The sequence below is a fragment of the Manis pentadactyla genome, chromosome 19, assembly GCF_030020395.1.
Source record: "Manis pentadactyla isolate mManPen7 chromosome 19, mManPen7.hap1, whole genome shotgun sequence".
In the NCBI taxonomy this organism is placed as follows: domain Eukaryota; kingdom Metazoa; phylum Chordata; class Mammalia; order Pholidota; family Manidae; genus Manis; species Manis pentadactyla.
The window spans coordinates 3,890,374-3,910,113 of record NC_080037.1 but is presented as its reverse complement, the minus strand read 5'-3'; the positions used below and the strand labels follow the sequence as shown (position 1 = coordinate 3,910,113).

General features: G+C 50.1%; 1 protein-coding gene across 3 annotated transcripts in view; it reads right to left on the bottom strand.

The window, feature by feature from the left end:
• LMX1A (LIM homeobox transcription factor 1 alpha) overlaps positions 1 to 19,738 on the bottom strand; it is a 147,437-nt gene extending 127,699 nt beyond the window's left edge. For 2 of the 3 annotated variants that reach the window (XM_036922872.2, XM_036922875.2), the window contains exons 1-3: positions 19,327 to 19,738; positions 18,550 to 18,647; positions 16,227 to 16,413 (exon numbers count right to left, since the gene is read on the bottom strand). In XM_036922872.2, coding sequence (XP_036778767.2) covers positions 16,227 to 16,413; positions 18,550 to 18,625 — 263 coding nt within the window. In that variant the 5' untranslated portion in view covers positions 18,626 to 18,647; positions 19,327 to 19,738. Of the gene's footprint in view, positions 1 to 16,226; positions 16,414 to 18,549; positions 18,648 to 18,947; positions 19,040 to 19,326 lie in introns of those variants that run through there. The other variant, XM_036922876.2, reaches the window with a different exon arrangement.
• Between the last annotated feature and the right edge of the window lie 2 nt (positions 19,739 to 19,740).

The following is a 19,740-nucleotide window of genomic DNA, read 5'->3' as shown; positions in this document are numbered from 1 at the left end:
AGTAGGCCCCAGTTCAACCTTCAGTTGCCAAGAAATGATCATAATTATTGGCAAAGAAGGGTAAACATAAGCCGACTTAACAAATTTGCTAATTATCTTTCAGTTCAGGACAAATGTAACAAATAAATACTAGATGCCTGCAGCTTAAGTTTATCAGTCAGATCATACAAACCAACTAAGGGAAGTAGATTTTAATCTGTTTTTATAGCACCTGTTCTCAAACCAAGTGTTTCTTGCTCTTGATTTCTCTTTCCTGAATCTGATGTGTGTTTTTACTTTACAAGGCAAACTATCTGCCTTTATATACTTTTAAAATATTAGGTTTATCCACTGAGAATTCTTAGAAAAGTATGCTGAGGTTTAAAAGTAATGAAAGAAATGAACCACTGGTATGAGAATAAATTTGGCCATATGGGCATAATCTACAGCTGACTGGCAGCACTGAACATTCGTGAGGAAATTATTAGTATAATTAGCTGCCAACTACTGAGGATCTTTACTAGATGCCGTATAAACACACATAGTCTTTAATCCCTATAGCACAAGTAAAGAGATAGTTTCTGCCTTTTAGAAATAAGGAGTCGGATCTCTCAGAAGTTAATTTGCCAAATAACAGAGCTGGGATTTGAACCCTTGTCCATGTGGTGGGAGGTGGGGGAAGGGAGGTCTGTCTGTCTTCCCGCAGGCCATTCTTAAAACATTATTATCTCCATGTGAAAATGTGCCTAATACTTTCCCTTTCTTCCAGATCACAAACTCTTAGCCATTTGGGGATCACAGGCAGCTTCCAGGATCTGATAAGATCTAATGGAAACCCTGCCCCCTAGATAACACACACACACACATACACACACACACACACACACAAACATACACACCATTTCTGGAAAAGCAATTCAAGGGATTCATGATATCCTGAAGCAAAACCCCAGTTTAAAACCTCTATTCCAAACAGTCTCCAAATAGCACCATCGCTGGAGTTCTCACACACTGGCCTCCTTCACATTTGCCCCTCCTGCTGGGCTCCTGCAGAAGCTCTTGAGGAATAAAGTAATAGAGCTAAGAAGCAGGTCCATTATCTCCAAGAAAAGTCTTGCCACCCCCAGGGCCCCCAGAGCCCCATTCCCCTGACATCTGTGCCATCTCAGAAGGAGTGTCCAGCTCGAGTGGAATGTCTGGGAATCATCCCCCCACCGCCATCTTCACGTTTGTTCGCCGCTGGTATGAGACAGGCATCAGACTTGTGAATAAAACCATTTATTTAAATTTGAGCAGTTCTGGGACAGCTCTGTTGCTGAGCACTTCGGTTTAAGGCGCTCTCTAAGAATGAGCAAAGTGATTATCCTGGACACAATTACACAAAAATGCCATCTGATTACCTGGCAGAATGAACATGGACTGAGGAACAGAATCAGCAATGATGGATGTGTTAACTCGGTGAATCTGTCCTTTCCACTGTTTCTCCTGGGTTTGGACGTGCATAAATCTCATCATTACATGTTCCAGGTTCTCATCAGGGAACAGAACCAAGATCTCTGTTCTCAGGAGGCTTACATTCTAATGGGGAAACGGTATGTTGGCAAATGCTAGAAGGTGATGCATGGCTGGGGAAAGAGAAAATACAGAGAAGTTAAGGGGAATGGCAAGTAGTGTGTGTTACAATATTAAATAAATGGATATTTAAGTATGAGGCAAAGTCCAACACCCGGGGGAAGATACGCTTCACTTTTTCTCTATTGTTTTTCTTCCTCTGGATAATAAACTCCGTGAAGTCAGGACCCTCTTTGCTGTTGTTCACTGCTTGATGCCAAGTGCCTATAATCATGCCTAGAACACAGGAGTTGCTCCATAAATATTAGGTGAAGAGGTAAATAAATGAATGCTTTAAAATGCATCTTTCAGGCTGGCCAAAACTGAGAATTAGGACCACAGTTCTAAGTCTTACCCTAAATATAACACTATCCCTAATTAAATGGTAAATTCAGAGCAGAGAAAAAAGAACCTGAGTCAAGATAAGCTCACATTTTAGAAGGGAAAATTGAAAATTAACTATATATGGAAAACAATAATAATCTGAACTCCACCCTCAGCACAACCAAATAAGGAGTGGGCTTTAAAAACAAAAAAAACTCCAGGAGATCCTATACAAAATAGGATTTTAAAATTAGAAATGACTCTTGAAATACAAGACTTCTTAATGCTGAGTAATTAGGCTGTCAGTGAGGTGCAAGGAGACCTCGTGAGTAAAATAGATGCTGCCAACCTGGAAAGTGGCAGCTACTCACCCCTTGCTGCACGCGCCCTCTGCCCCCACCCAGGACACTCACTGTGCGCTGACACCAAGGACTTTAAGCTGGGTTGTGGCTGATTAGCTTAGTTACCTACCCCTCAGTGCTGGTGAATCTGAAGTTATGAGTTGGGTCCCCACTAAAACCAAGAACTATTGACTTAGTTCTCTGGCCACAGGGCACCTCTGACCTTGCACTGTGATCCCACATATGCATATCTGCAGGTACAGAGGGGGACAGAGAGTGTGTGTGTGTGTGTGTGTGTGTGTATTACTAGCCCAAAACAGAACAAGTCAAAGCACATGCTCCACGGCAAAGAAGGTTGCAAGTGACCACTGAGGCCTGACCGGCCCCTTATGTGTGATTCCAACATCAGACCAAGGCCTGGGAGACCTCTCTGTCCACTAGCTTCTCCTAAAAACACTATTCAATTTGAAGAAGAATAAGTACTATCTGGAAGGAAGCCACTGCTAATTGCAGGGCCACTGAGAGGGCACATTCTCCCTCCATCCTGTCCCCAGAAATAAGCTCAGTCTGGTAAAAAGTCAGGAATATGAGCTACCTGGATCCCACAGCATGTGCCTTTATTGCTGGCGGGTCTTATCGCGTGGCAGCTAACGTGAGCTTCAGAACCTTCTTTCCTGTCTGATTAACCAGTGATGTCAGGGCAAAGCTGAAATCACTTCATCGTAACAGTTCAACTTCTGCAATGCTGAACATCACTAAATTTTTAAGGGAGTTCAGTGGGGAAGCCCTTTAATCCTTCAATCATTGAGTTGGGGGAAAGGGGCCAGGGACGGAGGGCATCCACCTGAGCTGATACTAACTAGGTTTGGCCACTAATGGCTTCCCAACAATCCCACTGTGTCCACCCTGCCACTTAAAGGAGTGCAGTCCCTTTGGCCCTCGCTCGCTAACTGCCAGCAGGGAAACTGAAAAATAATACATCAGGAAGTAGTGCAATTTCTATTTCTATTACAGCTCTCCACCCATCTCTCCCTTCCAGCACCACTGAGCTCAGTCTAAAACTAAGTTCTTCCGACCAGGTGACACACAGAAAAATTCATTCCATCAATCAACTGTGGAGGGGGGGTCTATGATATCAAATAACCTATCACATATTATTTTCCACTGGATTTACTGGCCACAGAGGCAAAGCTGTTGGAAAACACTCAGCTTCCTTGGTAGCACGAATTTCAGTTTCATTCCCCTTCTAAGTTAAGAGGTCTGGCTCCTGAGGACCCTGTCACCTTCTCTTTCCTCGGGCCGATGGTATGCAAGCCCTTGATGTAAGGGAAGAGTCCGCCTAGCCATACATTAGCCTCGCGCTCCTGTCCAGCCATGACACTCCCCCTCTTCACAGGTCAGCCAGGTTGTAGTCATGCTCTGCACCTCAGAGAGCTCAAGGGGAAGCCCCTGAAGCCAGCCAATGGCATAATCTCAAAGAGGTTAGACAATTTGCCCAGGCCTGCCCAGCCACAGCAGAGGCAAAGGCAGCATTAAAGCCCCAGGGCTCTGAAAAACCCCATTATTCACGAGGGCACTGTAGCCTCTGGGCGGGGAAGTAAATACATGAACCAACCATGCAAACAAAACTGTAAAATAGAGTGACAGACAGGTAAAAAGACCAGGTCACTGTGGTCAACAACGACAAGCTGTCCCCAGCGCAGACTTCCTTCTCTTGAGAGTTCTGAGTACCACGGGGCAAAGGCCTGCAAGTGACAGCAGGTGGATGCTAAGCACAATGACCGGCTCCCAGCCTGGGAAGGCCTGCACACTTGTCCTGGACACTCAGCCACACCATGCACCCCCTGGACCAGGCTGTCACCAAACAGAGCCCTGCATGGACGAGGAGTGGAATCAGAAGATGGACAAGTGAGGTTTATACCACGACAGGTCTTGAAGGACACAGGGTAGAGCCTCGACCTGCTGCCTCCCCCAGGCACAGGAACGAAGGTGACCTTGGGAAAGAAGTTATGTGGGAAGCTGCCGTGGCCACCTCAGGAGAGACCCTGTGAGCAACGGAAAGAGAAGGAGGCCCACCTTCTGCTGGCTTCCATCCTGTGGTAAGCAGTTCCAGCCAGGCCGTGGAGAAAGGCACAAAGATCACAGGGAATGAATGGCCAGCAGAGACCAGAGCAGGGACAGAGCCTGTACCCTACGATTACCTGACTTCCCCAGGCTTCTCCTCTCTGCTGGATGCCTCCTTTCCTGTACCCTCAACCCCTCACTTTCCCGGCTAAGCTCACCATAGGCATCAGCTAGGCTCAAAGTCACCCCACCCTAAACCATCTTCCCTGCCTCCTATCTCCACCCACCCCAGGTCCTGTCTTTTTCCTTCCCATCTTCCTTCCACTATCCATCTCCTCACATGAGCTGGCCACATCAATGCCTCTACTGCTTTTTTTTTTTTACTGTGTATGCATTAAAATGCTGTCCCTTCTCCTCCAGGCCTCTGACAGAACTCCTCCTGATGGGGTTACCAGTGACTAGCAGCCAGTCCCAAAAGCAGATAGACGGCCCCACTATTTGGGAACTGCCCCCCAACCCCACTGCCCTGTCTTCCAAAACCCCGCTCGCCCTGGCATTCTCCCCTTCTCCTATGTGTATGACAATACACCCGAGAGCTTCGTGTCTCTTGGTTCTGTATTTATGTGCTATTCATCACGTCCACAGTGCTTACTACAGCTTCCAATGTCTTTATTTTTGTTTATTATCCATCACCTCTTCCATGAAGCTTTTGCAACAACCCAAGCAAGTTACTCCTTGGTTCACTGACCCACTCGGCAGACACGCATTTGTCTAAAGTCTCCTACCTGTCAAGGATGGCGTGAGATGCTGGAGACACAGGCGTCTCAAAAAACCAAATGAAGCAAAAACAGGAAGGTCCCTGCCCTCACAGAGCTCATGATCTACTGGCACAGGCAAACAATGAACCGACAAAGAACATATCTTTCCTGCTGTGATAAGCACTATGAAGATAATGTATAACACATGGCAATACAGAACCAGGGGACTGAGATAGGTTAGTTCTCCGTCCCACTGGCCATGTCTCAAAACGATTTTACTCTTCCGTTAAGCATCTGTTTAATTTATGTCTCTAAGCAGGCTCTCCTAGATTGTTAATACATCTGTGCTCTGTTTTATTCATTTTTTTACAAACCTGGCACATAAAGGAATTTAATAAATCTGTTTGATGATTAAATGAATGAGTGATTTAATTAATGAACCAACTGTTTATAAGATTCCATTTAATTCTAAATTTGAGAAACCCACATTCAACGAGGTAACGTGCGCTGCCGTTGCTCAGGTATTACCTGAAATCTCTAGTTTCATTAGACATCGGTTTACAGAGATTAAATTCAGGCATAATGTTTCATCTTTCTAAAATTGACTGGAACTAGTTTTAAGAGAACCAAGTGTGGGCACCGGTGAGAGAAATAATACAATGCAAGAATATTTAATTTCCTTAAAAACTAAGATGCCATCATCCCTTTTTCAATCCAGCCAGACCCAGCAATAAACAAGAGAGAGTCAACTGTTCTGGAAATCAGCCTCACGCCAGGGCGCGGTGAGATCTTGCCTAGCTGGGGCTGGGGCTCATTTGAAAATACAACACAGTTCAGAAGAAAACTTGGAAAGGGTTATCCAAGGGGTGGATGGACAGCTGCTGGCTAGTCCCGACGGAAGTTAAGTTTGGAAGGCTCCAGAGCTGATTTCTAACTGCTCTGCTGCCAAATGTCCAGACAGGCTCCCAGAACAAGTCACCAATAGCCAACTCTGGGAGCTGCAGAGCAGAAAAATGGATGCTCGTCTGCCTTCCTGACGTTCTTCTAGTGGGAGGAAGAGCTCTGCCAGAGGAGCAGAGGGGACTGCGGCAGATGGGATGGGACAGGCAAAGTGGGCTAGATGGCCCTGCGCTTTGGAGGAGCTGATACACAGAGGTGACGGGTATACACAAGCACCTTCACACACACGAACTCCCAGGCTGTTGCTAAACCCAAAGCCCTTCCTTTAAAACCACAAATATATTATATATTCACAGCTGACCGTCAGAAGGCTGCCTGAAAGCTCGAGTATCTAGCAGGTGGGGACTTGTTTTTCAGGAGCTGGTTCAACAGGACAAACTGAGAATTGTGATCTCACCGGGGTGTGAACACCAGAATTTGAGCAGCAGATGGTGTGATGTAGAGGAAAGGCCACTGGACCGGGAGTCGGCGGCTGGAGAAAGCATCCCTGCTTCTCTGCGGACGGAGAATGTGACCTTGGGCAAGTGCTTAACCTCTCTGATCCCCAGTGTCCTCAACTATAAAATGCAAAAGGGAAAAAAAAACCTCCTCTTATCTAACTTTAAAAATTGTTGTGAGGTCCAATAATGATAATATACCTAGAGGCTCTTTGGAAATTAAAAAGGATGCTTTTTTCTCAACACAGCCTTTTTTAGAATTTTCCACGTGCCAAGCATTCACCCACATACTTCACAAATATTAACTCAAAATGACCCTATGAGGTTGGCACTATTATTATCCCCACTACAGAGAGAGGAAACAACACACGGAGAAAGTAAGGCCGTCACTCAGGGAACAGAGCTAGTGAGCAGCCGGGCAACGGTTGAATCCCGGATACTCTGGGTGCAGAGTCTTTGCATCACTGTGGTGGGTCACCGTACACAGCTCTTAAGAAGAACATGCATTTCTTCACTCATATAAAAAATAAAAAACAGTAATATACCCAACCTTATATAGTTCTCCATATTTTCCCAAAAGGTTTTTCGTAGTCACCATTTTATTTCATTCTTGCAATACTCCCATGAGGCTGTAACTACATTTCTTTGTATAGATGAGGAAATGGTGGCGTGGACGTCTCCTAACAGTAGGACATGTGTTCTGAATTATTTTTCCAGTAATGGAGAGAGTTGTGCAGTGCCCAAACCATTGCTATCCACCTGTCCAACCCCCTTCCATTTATGGGCATGGGCTTTTGAAAGGAAGACCCCAGCCAATGACAGAGCACAAAGGAAAACAAACCCAGAAGATGACTGGGTGTGTGATCACCGCCAGCCGTACACAGAGACAAACAGGAAGGCACTCACCAAAGTGCTATTTGCACTCTGCCCAAAATTATCTCCTTTACTGGTCCCTTTTCAGGGCCTCCGTTTCTACCATAAGATAGCCATTCCTTTGACTGAACACCTTTCAAGCTTAAAAAGTATCTTTGGGAGAATACCACATTATCATGTACATTCCAATGTGAATCATCTCATAAGATCCTGACAGCTGGCTACGAACAGGCTCTCACCAGTACAAAGGGTGATTTGAAATGTAAAAGGTCACAAGATGGGTTCAGAGCCTAAGACAGGCAAGGGAGGGCTGGGCTGAGACCCTGGAAATGGGGTTGGAAAACCAGCGCTGTCGCTGAATCCAGGGAGTCTGGTGGGCAGAGCCTTGGGGCAGAAAGGTGTGGGGGGACCAGGCGACGCTCCAGCCAGAGCCACAGAAGGGTCTGCTGCCTCTTCTCCCCTTTGGATTCCCAAGCCCACCTCTCGGCACTGCCCACAGGCTTCAGTCTCTGAAGAGCTGCACCGTGTCCCTGGGAAGCCAGTGGCTGTCATTGTAAGTGTGCAGGACACATGCACAAAGGAATCCCCACCACAGCGTGGGGAGGGGTGGGGGGAGGTGGGCGAGGGGAGCCAGCAGCAGGGGAGGAATCTCAGGATGGTTATGTGAAAAAGGATTTGTTCCACTGTCGAAAGCAGAACGCTCTCCCCAAGAGCCAGCTTCAGGCAGGGAAGCCTGAAACAACAGAGAGGGGGTGGGATGTATTGATAAGTCTCTTAGCAAAGGAGGCTGAAATAAAGGACAGGGCACCAGGAGAGAGGCAGGTGTGGTTGTAAAGATCCACCTCTGGACTGCGCCGGACTAGCAATGCCTGGGGGATGAAGAGGTGGGGCTCTTGTGTTTCGGCTGGGTCCCCAAAGCCACCAGGACTCTCTCAGGCACAGACAGACCTTTAAATCCAGGCCGTCAGAGCACCCGCCCATTCAGGGTTCCCCCCAGCAGCCGGGAGAGGGCCCACTGACTACCAAGTTCCTGAAAACTCTACAACCACGCCTGACTCACTCAACTCTTCTGGACCTTTTCTGTCCCCTTTCCTGGGCCCCATCCTGTCCCAGAGAAATCAACCTCTTTTCTGCCCTGCAGCTGGGGGCCCCAGGGCCAAGCTGGCATCAGCTCCCACTCAGGTTCAGGCTATCTGGAGACTCAAACAAAGACATATTTGGACCCTCCTGTGGAGAGAGGGGGGGACTGGTCCTGGGCCCAGGGGGAACTGGCCTTAATCTGCTGCACAGTGAATGATAACAATGTTAAGAATGAAAATATGGTTTGGGGGATAGTCCCCAGGAGCCCATCATTTTGGTATTTAAAGGAACTTTAATGAGCTTAGGAGGCTAATCTGGAGTTCAGGAGGGGGTGTTTTGTTTCGTTTTGTTTTCAAAAATCCTTTTAAAGGTTCCTGAGGCTTGATAAGGAGGGAATGGAGAGTCACCACATGGCTTTGGTGTAGGGAGAGGAGGCCGCTGCAAAGATGGCCTTCCCCCAGCAGCAGCAGAACCCAGGTGCTCCAGGGATAAAGGACGGTTCCTTCCTGCCTGGAGAAGTGTCAGGGCCAGAGAGTCAGCAAAAAGTTGAGAATGAGCAGTGCATTTACATCCTCTCAGAATGCCAGCCCGGCTTCCCACCAAATGGCTCCTTCTCCTGGTGACTGTACCCAACTCAGACGCTTCTCTGATCCACCCAGACACCCACCTATAGCGGCAGGACATAACCTGCCCTCCACTCAGATGCCAGGCACAACCAGAAAGATGTTCAGGGGCCCTGAATGGCCACCCGAAGAGCACCGGTCATGGGATCACGCAAACTGGAGAATAACTCCCCGCACCCACTCTCGAGCTGAGCCCTGCTCCACGACTGGGTGGCGTGTGACAGGATTATTATTTTGTGCATCTAAAGACTGATTAGTTTCCTCCCAGTGAAAAAAATCAAAAGAGGGCTAACAATCCATAAGGATGGCCTGAGGGGAAAAAATGAGGCATTTGAAGAGATGGTGTTTCAGTAATATTTCATGCTTGCAAAAATCAAGTTATGGGATTCCATGCGGCATAGGGGAGTGAGGGGAGGCAGAATGGGATGGGGCCAGACACAAAGTCTAGCTAAAGCCCATGGTCCATTCCCAGGAGGGCTGGATGCTAAAGATATTTGTTATATGAACAGAGTTTAATTGGGCCTGTCAGACAAGGCAGCCCGGTCCTTAGTGGTCAGGTAACTATCTATCAGGGCTTGTCCATTAGATGATAATAATGATAAAACACAAACCTAATAGGGTGGGGAGACAGCACGCCTAGAGAGTCAGAAAAGCCAGACATATTTACTGTTATCCAAAAATAGGATCCCCAAACTGGAATCTTGAGAGGCTGAAAGAGACCAAACTCTTTCCCGTGACTTCAGTTAAAGGACTAGGAAAAGCACACTCCATTGTGTATTTTTAGTTGTTATGACAGCATGGTGCCGTATGGGGAATCTGGCGATGGTTTCATTAAATTCTAGCTAAGCCGAGCATGGCAGCCAGGTGACAAGCCCTGCAGATGACCCGGCTGCCTCGGTTCACCGCTGAAAAGGAGAGCATGGAGGTAGTTCTGAAAAATCCTCTTAGGTACCCAGATGGGGCTACCGGAGAGGTGGGGAGCTGGTGCACACCCACAGGTTACTCCTGTAATATCTTCACTAATACTTCAGTGTTCCTGCTGCATTCCTTTGGCATCTGCTGTCTAATGCCAAAAGAAACCTAATCCCAACCTAAGTCCCATTTTATTTATTTTCAGTAGTGTGAAAATAAACATGTAGCAAGATTACAGTGTTTGCACCTCCTTTTTAGCCCATATAGCTCTAATCCTCCCACTAATTAATGCCAGGGCCATAGCAGTTTTATTAATTTCATCTTGGTTAAAAATATAGAGACAGATAATTGCGCCCGACTGAAATAACAATTTGGCATTTGGAAGGTGTTCACTTCATCCCAGCCAGCCTGTTGGCTGGGTTTCATTCGATAGTTTGACAAAGGGACGCAAAGCTGCAGCCGACATTGGTCAATGAGAACATAACTAATTCTAATTGTGATAAATGGGCTGAAACATCCCACATGGTGCTAGTCGGAGACTCGGCAGAAAATATAAATCCTGGGGAGCACCAAGCCAGTGTCTCTGTGGGTTCCAGAAAACAGGCACAAAGGAGGATTGAACCTCTTTTCTCTGTCCTTTAATATTTTCTCCAGACCTTTTCTGAACTTTGCACCTAAAAATCACCAACTTCCCCAAACCGATTGTGAAAAGGCAGCTGGCAGTAACGCTGTTCTCCACGTTGCTAAGGGACTTTCAGCAGAGCATGTAGGTGTTCGTAGGGGAAAGCTCAGGCATACTGGAATAGGCCCCCCATATAGGAACCTGGGCAGAGGGCGGAGGGGCACCCGCGCCCCACACAGCCCCGTCCTCCTGAGCTCACCCTCAAGGGGCTTCCTAACAACTCCCCTCTGAAGAGGCACAACGCATGTAAAAGTCCACGTTATATAGATGGGGGAAAAAAAAGATTTCCCAGGTAAGGCAGAAATTATTTTTAAATCTTTCTATGGTGAGTGTGATTGGACTTCACTCACATCATCTATTTCCCAGTGTTGGGCAGCTCTACTTAATAACCAAGTGAACACGATTCAATATGGTTTATTGTGAACTTGACATAATTCAATAATGACATCTCGTATATGCATTTACTCTAAGAAACTTTAATGTGTCTGCTAATATAAACAATATTTTAAATCCTTACCTATTTCTCACTTCTAAACACTATGACCCAGTAAGTCCTTCAGCAATAAAAAATCATTAGCTGATAATTAAATAAATGGGATTGTTCTCATTAGAGAAATAGTGCATGCTCATCACCTCTGAAGATCTTCTGGAGTTAACAAGCAACAATGAAGAGGCATCTCTAAATACTAGTAACAGTATTTTGGTTCATGCAAAAGTTATAAACAACAAAAATGAAACTAAAAATCAAGGCAAACAATGAACTGTCAGAGAAACTCTTGTCTCTGAAATCTGGATGGATTTAGCCCCTGACAAAGGTGCCCGAACACTCCAGGATGTAAAACCAGATTGGATAAGTCACTTTTTTTAATGTGCTCCATTTATGTAAGAATCAAGAGACTCTCACAACCTACTCTGAAAAGCAGTGTTCATATCTAATGCCCAGAATACTATTAATAACCCTTTCTGCTATCTAATTTTATTTTGAAATTTTCAGTCCTAGATTCCAGGAATGTCCTATCTGGGGACCAATATATATAAAAAGAGAAAACACCTCGGAGGAAGGGCTGTTTCCAATCACCCTCTAAATAAAAAAGAGATAAGTCGGCCTGCACAAACACAGCCAGTGCACACGGAAGGTGCTTATCCTGAGCTGAGCCCCCCTGCAGTTTAACACAGACATCAGTTGATTACCTAGCTGTGTTTGATTTTTATATTCCTTAAATTTTACTATGCCAGGAGCGGGGCCAACAAAAGACAAAGTAGAGCAAAAATCCAACAATTGCCCCTGTCATTTCAACTGCAGGCTCCTTTTATGAGTAACTGCATGCCTAGTTTTGATCTGCAAGTAATGCCACAGTAATAAAACCAAAGTAACTCTCTCCCTACACACACGTCCTCCACCCCCTTGATAACATGCAGAATGAGTTCATTACTGGTCCTAATGGAGATCATTACCTCAGCCATTTTCTCTGAGGGCCTTGCCAATCAGCAGGTCAAAGAAAGATAGAGAAAGCTCTAACTGGCATATCCACCTTGCCCCATTTCAGTCCCTTTCTTCAGCAACTTCATCTGCTCCAAAAGAAAGGGGAGAAAACGTACTGCCATCTGAGGAAATGTTTCCCAGGGCCTGCGATTTGCTGACATGCGGGGAGTTATGATGTTATGAGAACAGCCCTGTTGACAGCAATACTATCCCACACCGCTCCTAGGATGTCCAGAGCAATCTGAGGGATAATGATAAACTTCACAAGCGAGGGCAAAGGGCCCCGCCTGACACACTGAGCCGCCAGGCACATGAAAGAAACAATATAAACTTGATTTAAATGTGGGACTCCTTCCAGAAGGCTTAATTATCTATTGTATTACCACATTCCCATTATTCAGCAGCCTCTTGTGTCTCGACTGAAGCCCAACTATGGTATTTGTTTGGAACGAATTCAGGGAAAACTCCAAACTAACCAGATCATAGAGGACTCAGTCAAATAGGGAACAACAGTTATATAAATAGAAGTCCCCGAGGCTGGAAAATATTCTGGCTGTCTGGTAACTTTCAGGACTGTTGAGGATAGTCAGTCCAGTTCTTTACCATTCACCCCTACGGTATCCTAACGCTTTCTATGACATGGCGCAGCTCCATCCGTTTTGTAAATGGGACGTGCCACCTAACTAGTTATTTGATGACCAATAAAGAGCACCTCTGGTTCTTAACTTCTGAGCATGCATTAACCAGCTCTCTACACTCCAGCCTTCAGTGCTTATTTGTTTTGGATGATTAGAAGATAAATTATTCCTAAGGGTGTCATGGTGTATGAGACAAACATTTAACACAACATCCTAAAGTCTCCAAATGAATGGCTGTGTGACCAAGAGGCTGCTGTCAATTCATTTCTGTTTTAATTAGACAAATTTCTTGTTTGATGATCAAAATGGTAAAACAACTAGTTGACAGAGTAGAATTCTCACTTTTTACCGGGCTGCCTGACGCCATGAATAGGCAGCTAATGATTCAAAGGCAGAATAGCCTAACGGGTCAGAATCGCACACACACACGGCTGAAAGGCCTTGGGTGAGCCGGCCCCGGTAACACCACGTTTAGGCCCCTCACTGAGGGCTGCATGTTAGCGCTGTATTCTTTCATTTTAATGCGTAGAAAGAGCATGGGAACTTCGTGCACACGGGAGACAAGTGCCCTGCCTGAGGGCATATCTATGAAGTGCTCCACAATTTACCACCATCGTTGTCCTACCACTTTACCTCCCACTTCATTGTCCTCTCCACTTGCCATGTCTGGGCCTCAGATTTTAAAGAGAACCACTGAAAAGGGCAAAATTAATTTTACAAGTGTGTTTGTTAAAGAGGAAAAGTGCTCCCTCTTGACGGTTTCATGAGCATCATCTAAATTGGATTGTATCCCCCTGAGGGACAAATATCTGGTGATGAGGGGCAACCTCTATTCCCTCCCTAGTCCGGCACTCCAGGTACAGGAGGCTCTCAGGAAATGCTTGGTCGTTAGATAACAGAGCTGCACAACATGCTAGGCTATAAGCCTCCTGTAGGCAGGCGCTGAGACTTTCTCAATATGCTCGCGTCACCTAGCCTTCAGTCACCAGGGCCTTGTATGTAGAAGTTTGATAAAAGCTTGTTGAGTAATGGAATTTTTATCTTGAGCCTAATTTTAAAACAACCAACCTCTTCTTTCTCTTTGACAGCAACAACCATGCAAACTAAGATCATGAAGATTATCAAATGCATGAAAACCCCATTTTATAGGAAAAAAGAATAGGATGAGGAATGAGGAATACAGGAGAAAAAAGGAATAAACTTAATCTAAAAAAATAATTGAGGGGTAGGGCACAGACCAGTGCCAACAGGGTGCCATGAGCTAGAATCCAGTCAACTCCATTCCAGACATCTGTGTTTCCAAACTATATGTGACACTTAGCATTAAAAACCCTCATTGTAACATCAACACCTCTCTGAAAAACGCAGCTCACGCTCTTCTATAAAATATTCTTGGTTCTGGCCAACAGCTGGTGAGTTGATCCTTGCAATTTTCTCTCAGCAGAAATAGCTTTGTGAGGAAAAACGGACCCACTGGGTTAATAAGCCCAAACCTCGCCCGACCTGGGGGCTGAAATGTAAGGGACATTGTTGTGTTAAGTACTTTACGACAACTGTTTCTTCTCCTCTTGACACAGCCTGACTTCCTTAAAGAAGATTTGACTGGCCGGACAGCTGTGTTGACCCTTAAGCCTGCTTTGATTTGTGATTTTTTTTAACAAACAGAATAGAAATTCACAACCCAAATCCTTCCCTAAGCTCCAATACTTTTGAATTCGCTAGTGTTGTGCCTGAAGGATGTGGACACTTCAGTCATCTGTAAGCAGAAAGATGAAGATGAGGTCTGCACAACCCCCAAACCTTTAGCTGAGAAGCACAAGGGGAAAAAAGCAAGCAATTAAGCCGAAGCTTTACCCAAATATGATATGTGAAGTTGTGTGGGCAAAATCCGCTCAAGCACCTACAAATCGCACTTTTCAACTCAGATACTGTGGCAAGGAAAAGACAACACCAGAAACAGGCATGATGGGACCCAGAACCAGCACTTCGGGGTGGGGGCTGGAGGGGGTCATGCATTTTCACTATATGTATATACTTGTGTATTGTCCAGCTCATCCAAAATCAAAGGTATATTTTATTTTTTAGCGCTGAAAAATGTAGAGTTATCTTTTCAAAATAAACCCGTCAAAATGCCCAGTTCTCATCCCACCTGCTGGAAAAATTCAAGTTCGTGATGGCAAAGGGGCACAGAGAAGCACAAAGACTTTGTGTGTGTGTGTGAAAGAGAGACAGCCCTCGGGCTAATTACTTCGTCAGTTTTTAGTAAACCGCAGAGCCCGGGAGCAGGAGATATTTCTGTTCTTTCTCAGCGCTTTTTGTTATACTGAGACTTCTGTACAGCCCTAGTTCATTGTGTTTTTAATGACGCGATAGGCACTAACCCTCCCTTGATTATCCTCCTGTAGTGCCGTCTCTGTTCTCACCAGTAACAAATGCAGGATTCTGCACCAGCCCCCTCAGGGCTACAGGCCAGTCTTAGTGTACAAAACAGAGGCGCCCGTTTCTGCCACGTTTCTTTCCTCCACACCCTGCACAGCTCTTCCAAGTCAGTGTCCCCATTAACTAGTCACTTTGACAAGGAAAAGCAGTTCCCTCTCCTTAGATCTACGGAGCAACTCCAGGCTGGCTGGTGAGAACCAGGAAATTCTAACTACACTCCTTGGCCTCTCATCCAGCCTTTAGGCATTACAGAATTCTAGACACCAAAAATCCACTTTCTTCAAAACCCGCCTTATAATTCTCCTCAAAACGCACCAGAACGTTCGCGTCAGCTGTGGAACCGAACCCGCTGCCTGGCAGCATTGCATACAGGAATCAGGGAGGGGCCGTGGGATGGAGGACCGGGCCTCACTCAGATCAGGCCCCCAGTTCGGGCCTAACAGCTCCTGTGCGCCCGACGGTTTTGGACAGAGTTTGGGGGTGGGGTGCAAGACAGTGACAGAAGACGCAAGCAGGGTGTGCGCGAGCTCAGAGGGGCAGCAGCACCATTCCTGAGCCCAATGTGTCCGAGACCCCAGCGGACAAAGCCGTGCAGAGGGGACACGAGCCCTGCGCTCAGGACAGCCCCGCAGCCCTACGTAAGCCTGGGTGGCAGACACACGTGGGTAAGGAAGAGACCTGGGCCGCGGCCCAGGTGGGCCACCCCAGCGAAGGGGGACGGGGAGAACCAGCTGGATGGGGGCAGAGCCCCCGCGGAGGAGCAGGCGAGCCGAGAGCACAGGGGAGCCACGGCTCGCGTCTCTGCGAAGCCCCAGCCACGGTTGCGCGCGGCGGGACAGACCTCTGCGGCCCCGGGGGCGAGCGGACTGGCTGGGGGGTGGGGGGGGTGAAAGGACGAAATGCGTCTCTGGGCAGCGGGTGCCTCTCGCGCTTTGCAGAAGCGGACGGGGATAGGGGAGGACAGAGTCCGGGCGCGCGCTGATGCCTGGGCGCTGGGCGCGCTCCGGTGGGCGGACACTTACTTCTCATAGTCGTACTTGCAGTAGAGCTTCTTGTCCCGGTAAAAGCAGGTGGTCTCCAGGGGCTCTTTGCAGGAGACGCACTGCACGCACTGCTCATGCCAGAAGCTGTCGTTGAGCCGCAGCAGAAACCTGTCCGAGATGACCCGTTGACAGCCCTCGCAGACAGACTTGGGGCTCACCGCTCTGCCTACAGCACCAACAGACGTTGGCGGGTGAGCCGCGCCGGCCCCGCACCCCAGCCAAAGCCGGCCGGGACCGCTCGCGAGCACTCCGCACCCACGGGTTTCCCCCCCGCGCCCCGTCCCCCCACGCCATGGGAAGCCAGCCCCCTGCTCATCAGCCGGGCTGGGACTTGGAGAGCAGAGAAAAATCAAACCAAGTGGCGCCTGTAATGAAACAGGGACTATGTGGGACGTTTTAAATTCTACCTGGGGAGGGGAGGGAAATCAGTTAAGAGGCCTTTAAATTTCAAATCATCTAGATATGCCCGCAAACGTGCGTGCATCCTGTAAAACTAGACCACAGATAAATTTGTGCTCCCAGATACGTCACGTAATCGTTAAATCACTACGCTTGGTCTCTATTGACTGTTACTGCGTGTGTAAGGATTTTTGTTGTTTAGTTTTGTCTTTTGCTGAACGCAACTCTCTTCTGTTTTTCGAGGGAAAACTTTCTTTTCTTCCTAGAAAGTCCCGTGCATACGGAAAAATAGAGTCTCGCCCCAGTCAGATTCGTTATTGTTCAAACCAATGAACTCCAAACTACGGCGTCGTGGCTGCCGTGCAAATTGCGGGTGGATTTTTCATAATTAAGAGGCATCAAAATAAAGCTAAAAAATAAAGAAGCAGGGTGCGGAGACGCGGCGGAGCGTCCTGGCCAAGGACTCGGCGGATCAGGCGCGCTCAGCGGCTGCTCGCGAAGGCGAAACCCATCCTAAACCAATTCTGTGCCAACAGGGAACCCTCTCTGCCCTACCTTTGCGACTTTTGTGTGTTTGGTTCCTTCCGTTTGCAGGATTAGGGTGCTTTTTATGGGGGGGCGAGGAGAACGCTTGTCCTTTGCCGGCACATTTCACAGCTATTTAAAGCAGGCCTTGTCCCCGTAACAATACCCTTGGGCTTGGTATCCCCAAGGGCCTGACCCTTCCCCGTTTCTGCTACACTCCTATTGTTTTCCCCTTGGGGGACCTGGTCACCAGCTTGTGAATGGGGCCGGTGCCTTGGGGCACGGGCAGGAAGGGCTAGAAAAAGTAGCGGCAGAGTTCACAGTCTGAACAATTCTCTTTTCTCCCTGCCCTGCCCCGGCGCGCGGGGCCAGCCGCGGACGCTGGGAGCCGACGCGGGCCTGCGAAGCGCACGGGGCGAGCCGCGACGCCCGGCAGCCCAAGTTTGCCAGCTCGCGGGTGCCAGCTCGGCGCGCGCTCCTCCGAGGCTGAACGCGTCGGGAACTGGAGAGAGGCGAGCGCGGGGCGCGTGATTCAGCCTCATCTGGGGGGCTGGGGGTGGGGGTCCTCTTTGGATGCGGGTTCTCCGCGCGAACTGTCTCCCTGCCTTCACCCCGCTCCAGCGGTTCCGAGTGGGGGCAAGAGGCAAACGGTTTGGATGACAAAACGAAAATCCCTCCCACTAAAATAAAACACCCGGTCCCTAACCTTGAAAAGCACCAAAGGCGGGTAGGGCGGGTGGCGCGGGGGTGGGAATCCCTGGCCTCGCTTCTCTAGACCCTCGTGTGGACGCTCTTTCGAGGCCCTCGGCTCGCCGCTGCGACGCGGTCGCTGCGAAGGGAATGGCAGGCGGGAGACCCGCCGGACCCGAGATCGCTTCCAGTTAATTACAGCAGAGGGAAGGGCCCCGCCGCGCCGGCTGATGCCCGCGCTGCGCTGCCCACCGGCCTGGCAAAGCCTCTCGCCTGCGCCTGGAACTGGTGGGGCGAGAAGCCGCCTCGAACTTGGGTGCTCTGGGCTTCGGGTTTCTCGGGTTTCACACGCTCGGCCCTGGTCCTCCGAGAAGAGGGCAGCATTTATGAGACGTCGATCGGCTCCGTGATTAAAAATCCAGCCCTGGGTATTTTTAATCGCTTGCCACTCAGACGTCTGCGAGCAAGCTCGCCCGCCCCTGGCGGCTTTGGGGAACTCGGTGCCCAGAGATGGAGGCCTGGGGCGGTTTGTGGGTAGGAAGGACCCCCCGGGACCGGCAGACAGGGAGTAGGTTCACCTGAGTGCGTGAAGCGGGACGCTAACTCCCCCGATTGCCGGTGGGGTCCCAAAGAGCTGGGACCAGAGAGAAGGAGGGTGCACCCCAGGCGCCCGGCCCCCAACACTCACCCAGCAGCGAGGAGAAGGAGGCCGAGGTCTCGATGGCGCTTTGGAAGTTCTCCTCCATCTTCAGGCCGTCCAGCATGTTGGGGCCGCGCCGGGGGGACCTGCAGAGAGGAAGGATGCTTCTGGCGTCTGTGCCTCTGGGACGTGGCGCCCGCAGCCTCCGCTCCCCTGGGAAAGGACGGAGGGCGCGTCCGGGGTGTCAGAACGAGCCGAGGGGGTCGAGTCCAAGCGAGACGAGCGCGGGGTGGGAGGCGGGAGGCGGGTCCCGGCGAACCGCTCTGACTGATCCGATTCCACTCGAAGTCAACGCGTTATGTACCCAGGCCTCCGCCCCCCAACCGCGTTTCTCCTTCCCCGGCCCCCCACCCCTCCCGCCCGGCCCCCGGCCCCAGGTTTCCCACCCCGAGTGCGGCCCCGCCCCAACCGGCACTGGCGCGGCCCCGGGGGTGGCTCTGCGGGAACGCAGCTCCGGGGGCGGGACGGGGAGCGAGGCAGCGGCGCTCCCCCTGGCGCGGAGTGACCCGGGCCGCGGCCCGCGCGGCGCCTCCTCACCTGGCCGGGCCGCGGGGAGCAGCGGGAGCCACCCGGAGCGCGTCCCGCCCGCCCGCGGACTGGGGGCGCCGAGCCGCGCTGGGGGCGCGCGGGGCGCTCCTCCCGCCGCTCGGCCGGGGCCGGGAGCGTCTGCAGGAGCGGAGAGGTGGCCTCGGGGAGGGGCCGCGGCCGCCCCGCTCGCTCTTGGACGCGTTTCAAATCCACTTTCAGGAACACGCCCGCCCTTACCTGATGGGGGCTCGCGCCCCGCGGCAGGAGCGGAGGGAAGCTGCCGGGCGCCGCGGGAGGCTCCGGCCGGGGGAGGCGCAGGCCCTCGAGGCTGCGGCGCCGGCGCGTCCGGGAGGGAGTGCGAGCGAGCGCCGGCCCCGGGCTCCGCTCCTCCGCGCGCCTGGGCCGGGCCGGGACGTGGCCGCGGGCGGCCGGCCTCCTCGGGCCGTCCGGGCCGCCCGCGTGCTGCTCCTGGGGAGCGGGGCGCCGATGCCGCCGCAGGGAGACGGGGAGGGCGGCGGCCCCGGTCCTGGGTGCGCGTCGGGCCTGCTCGGCCGGCGCGGCTCGGGCCGCTTCTGTCGGGGCCGGCGCGGCGCGCGGAGGGAAGGGGTGGGGAGCGCAGGGAGGGCCTGGGAGGCGCCGTGCAGCGGCCGC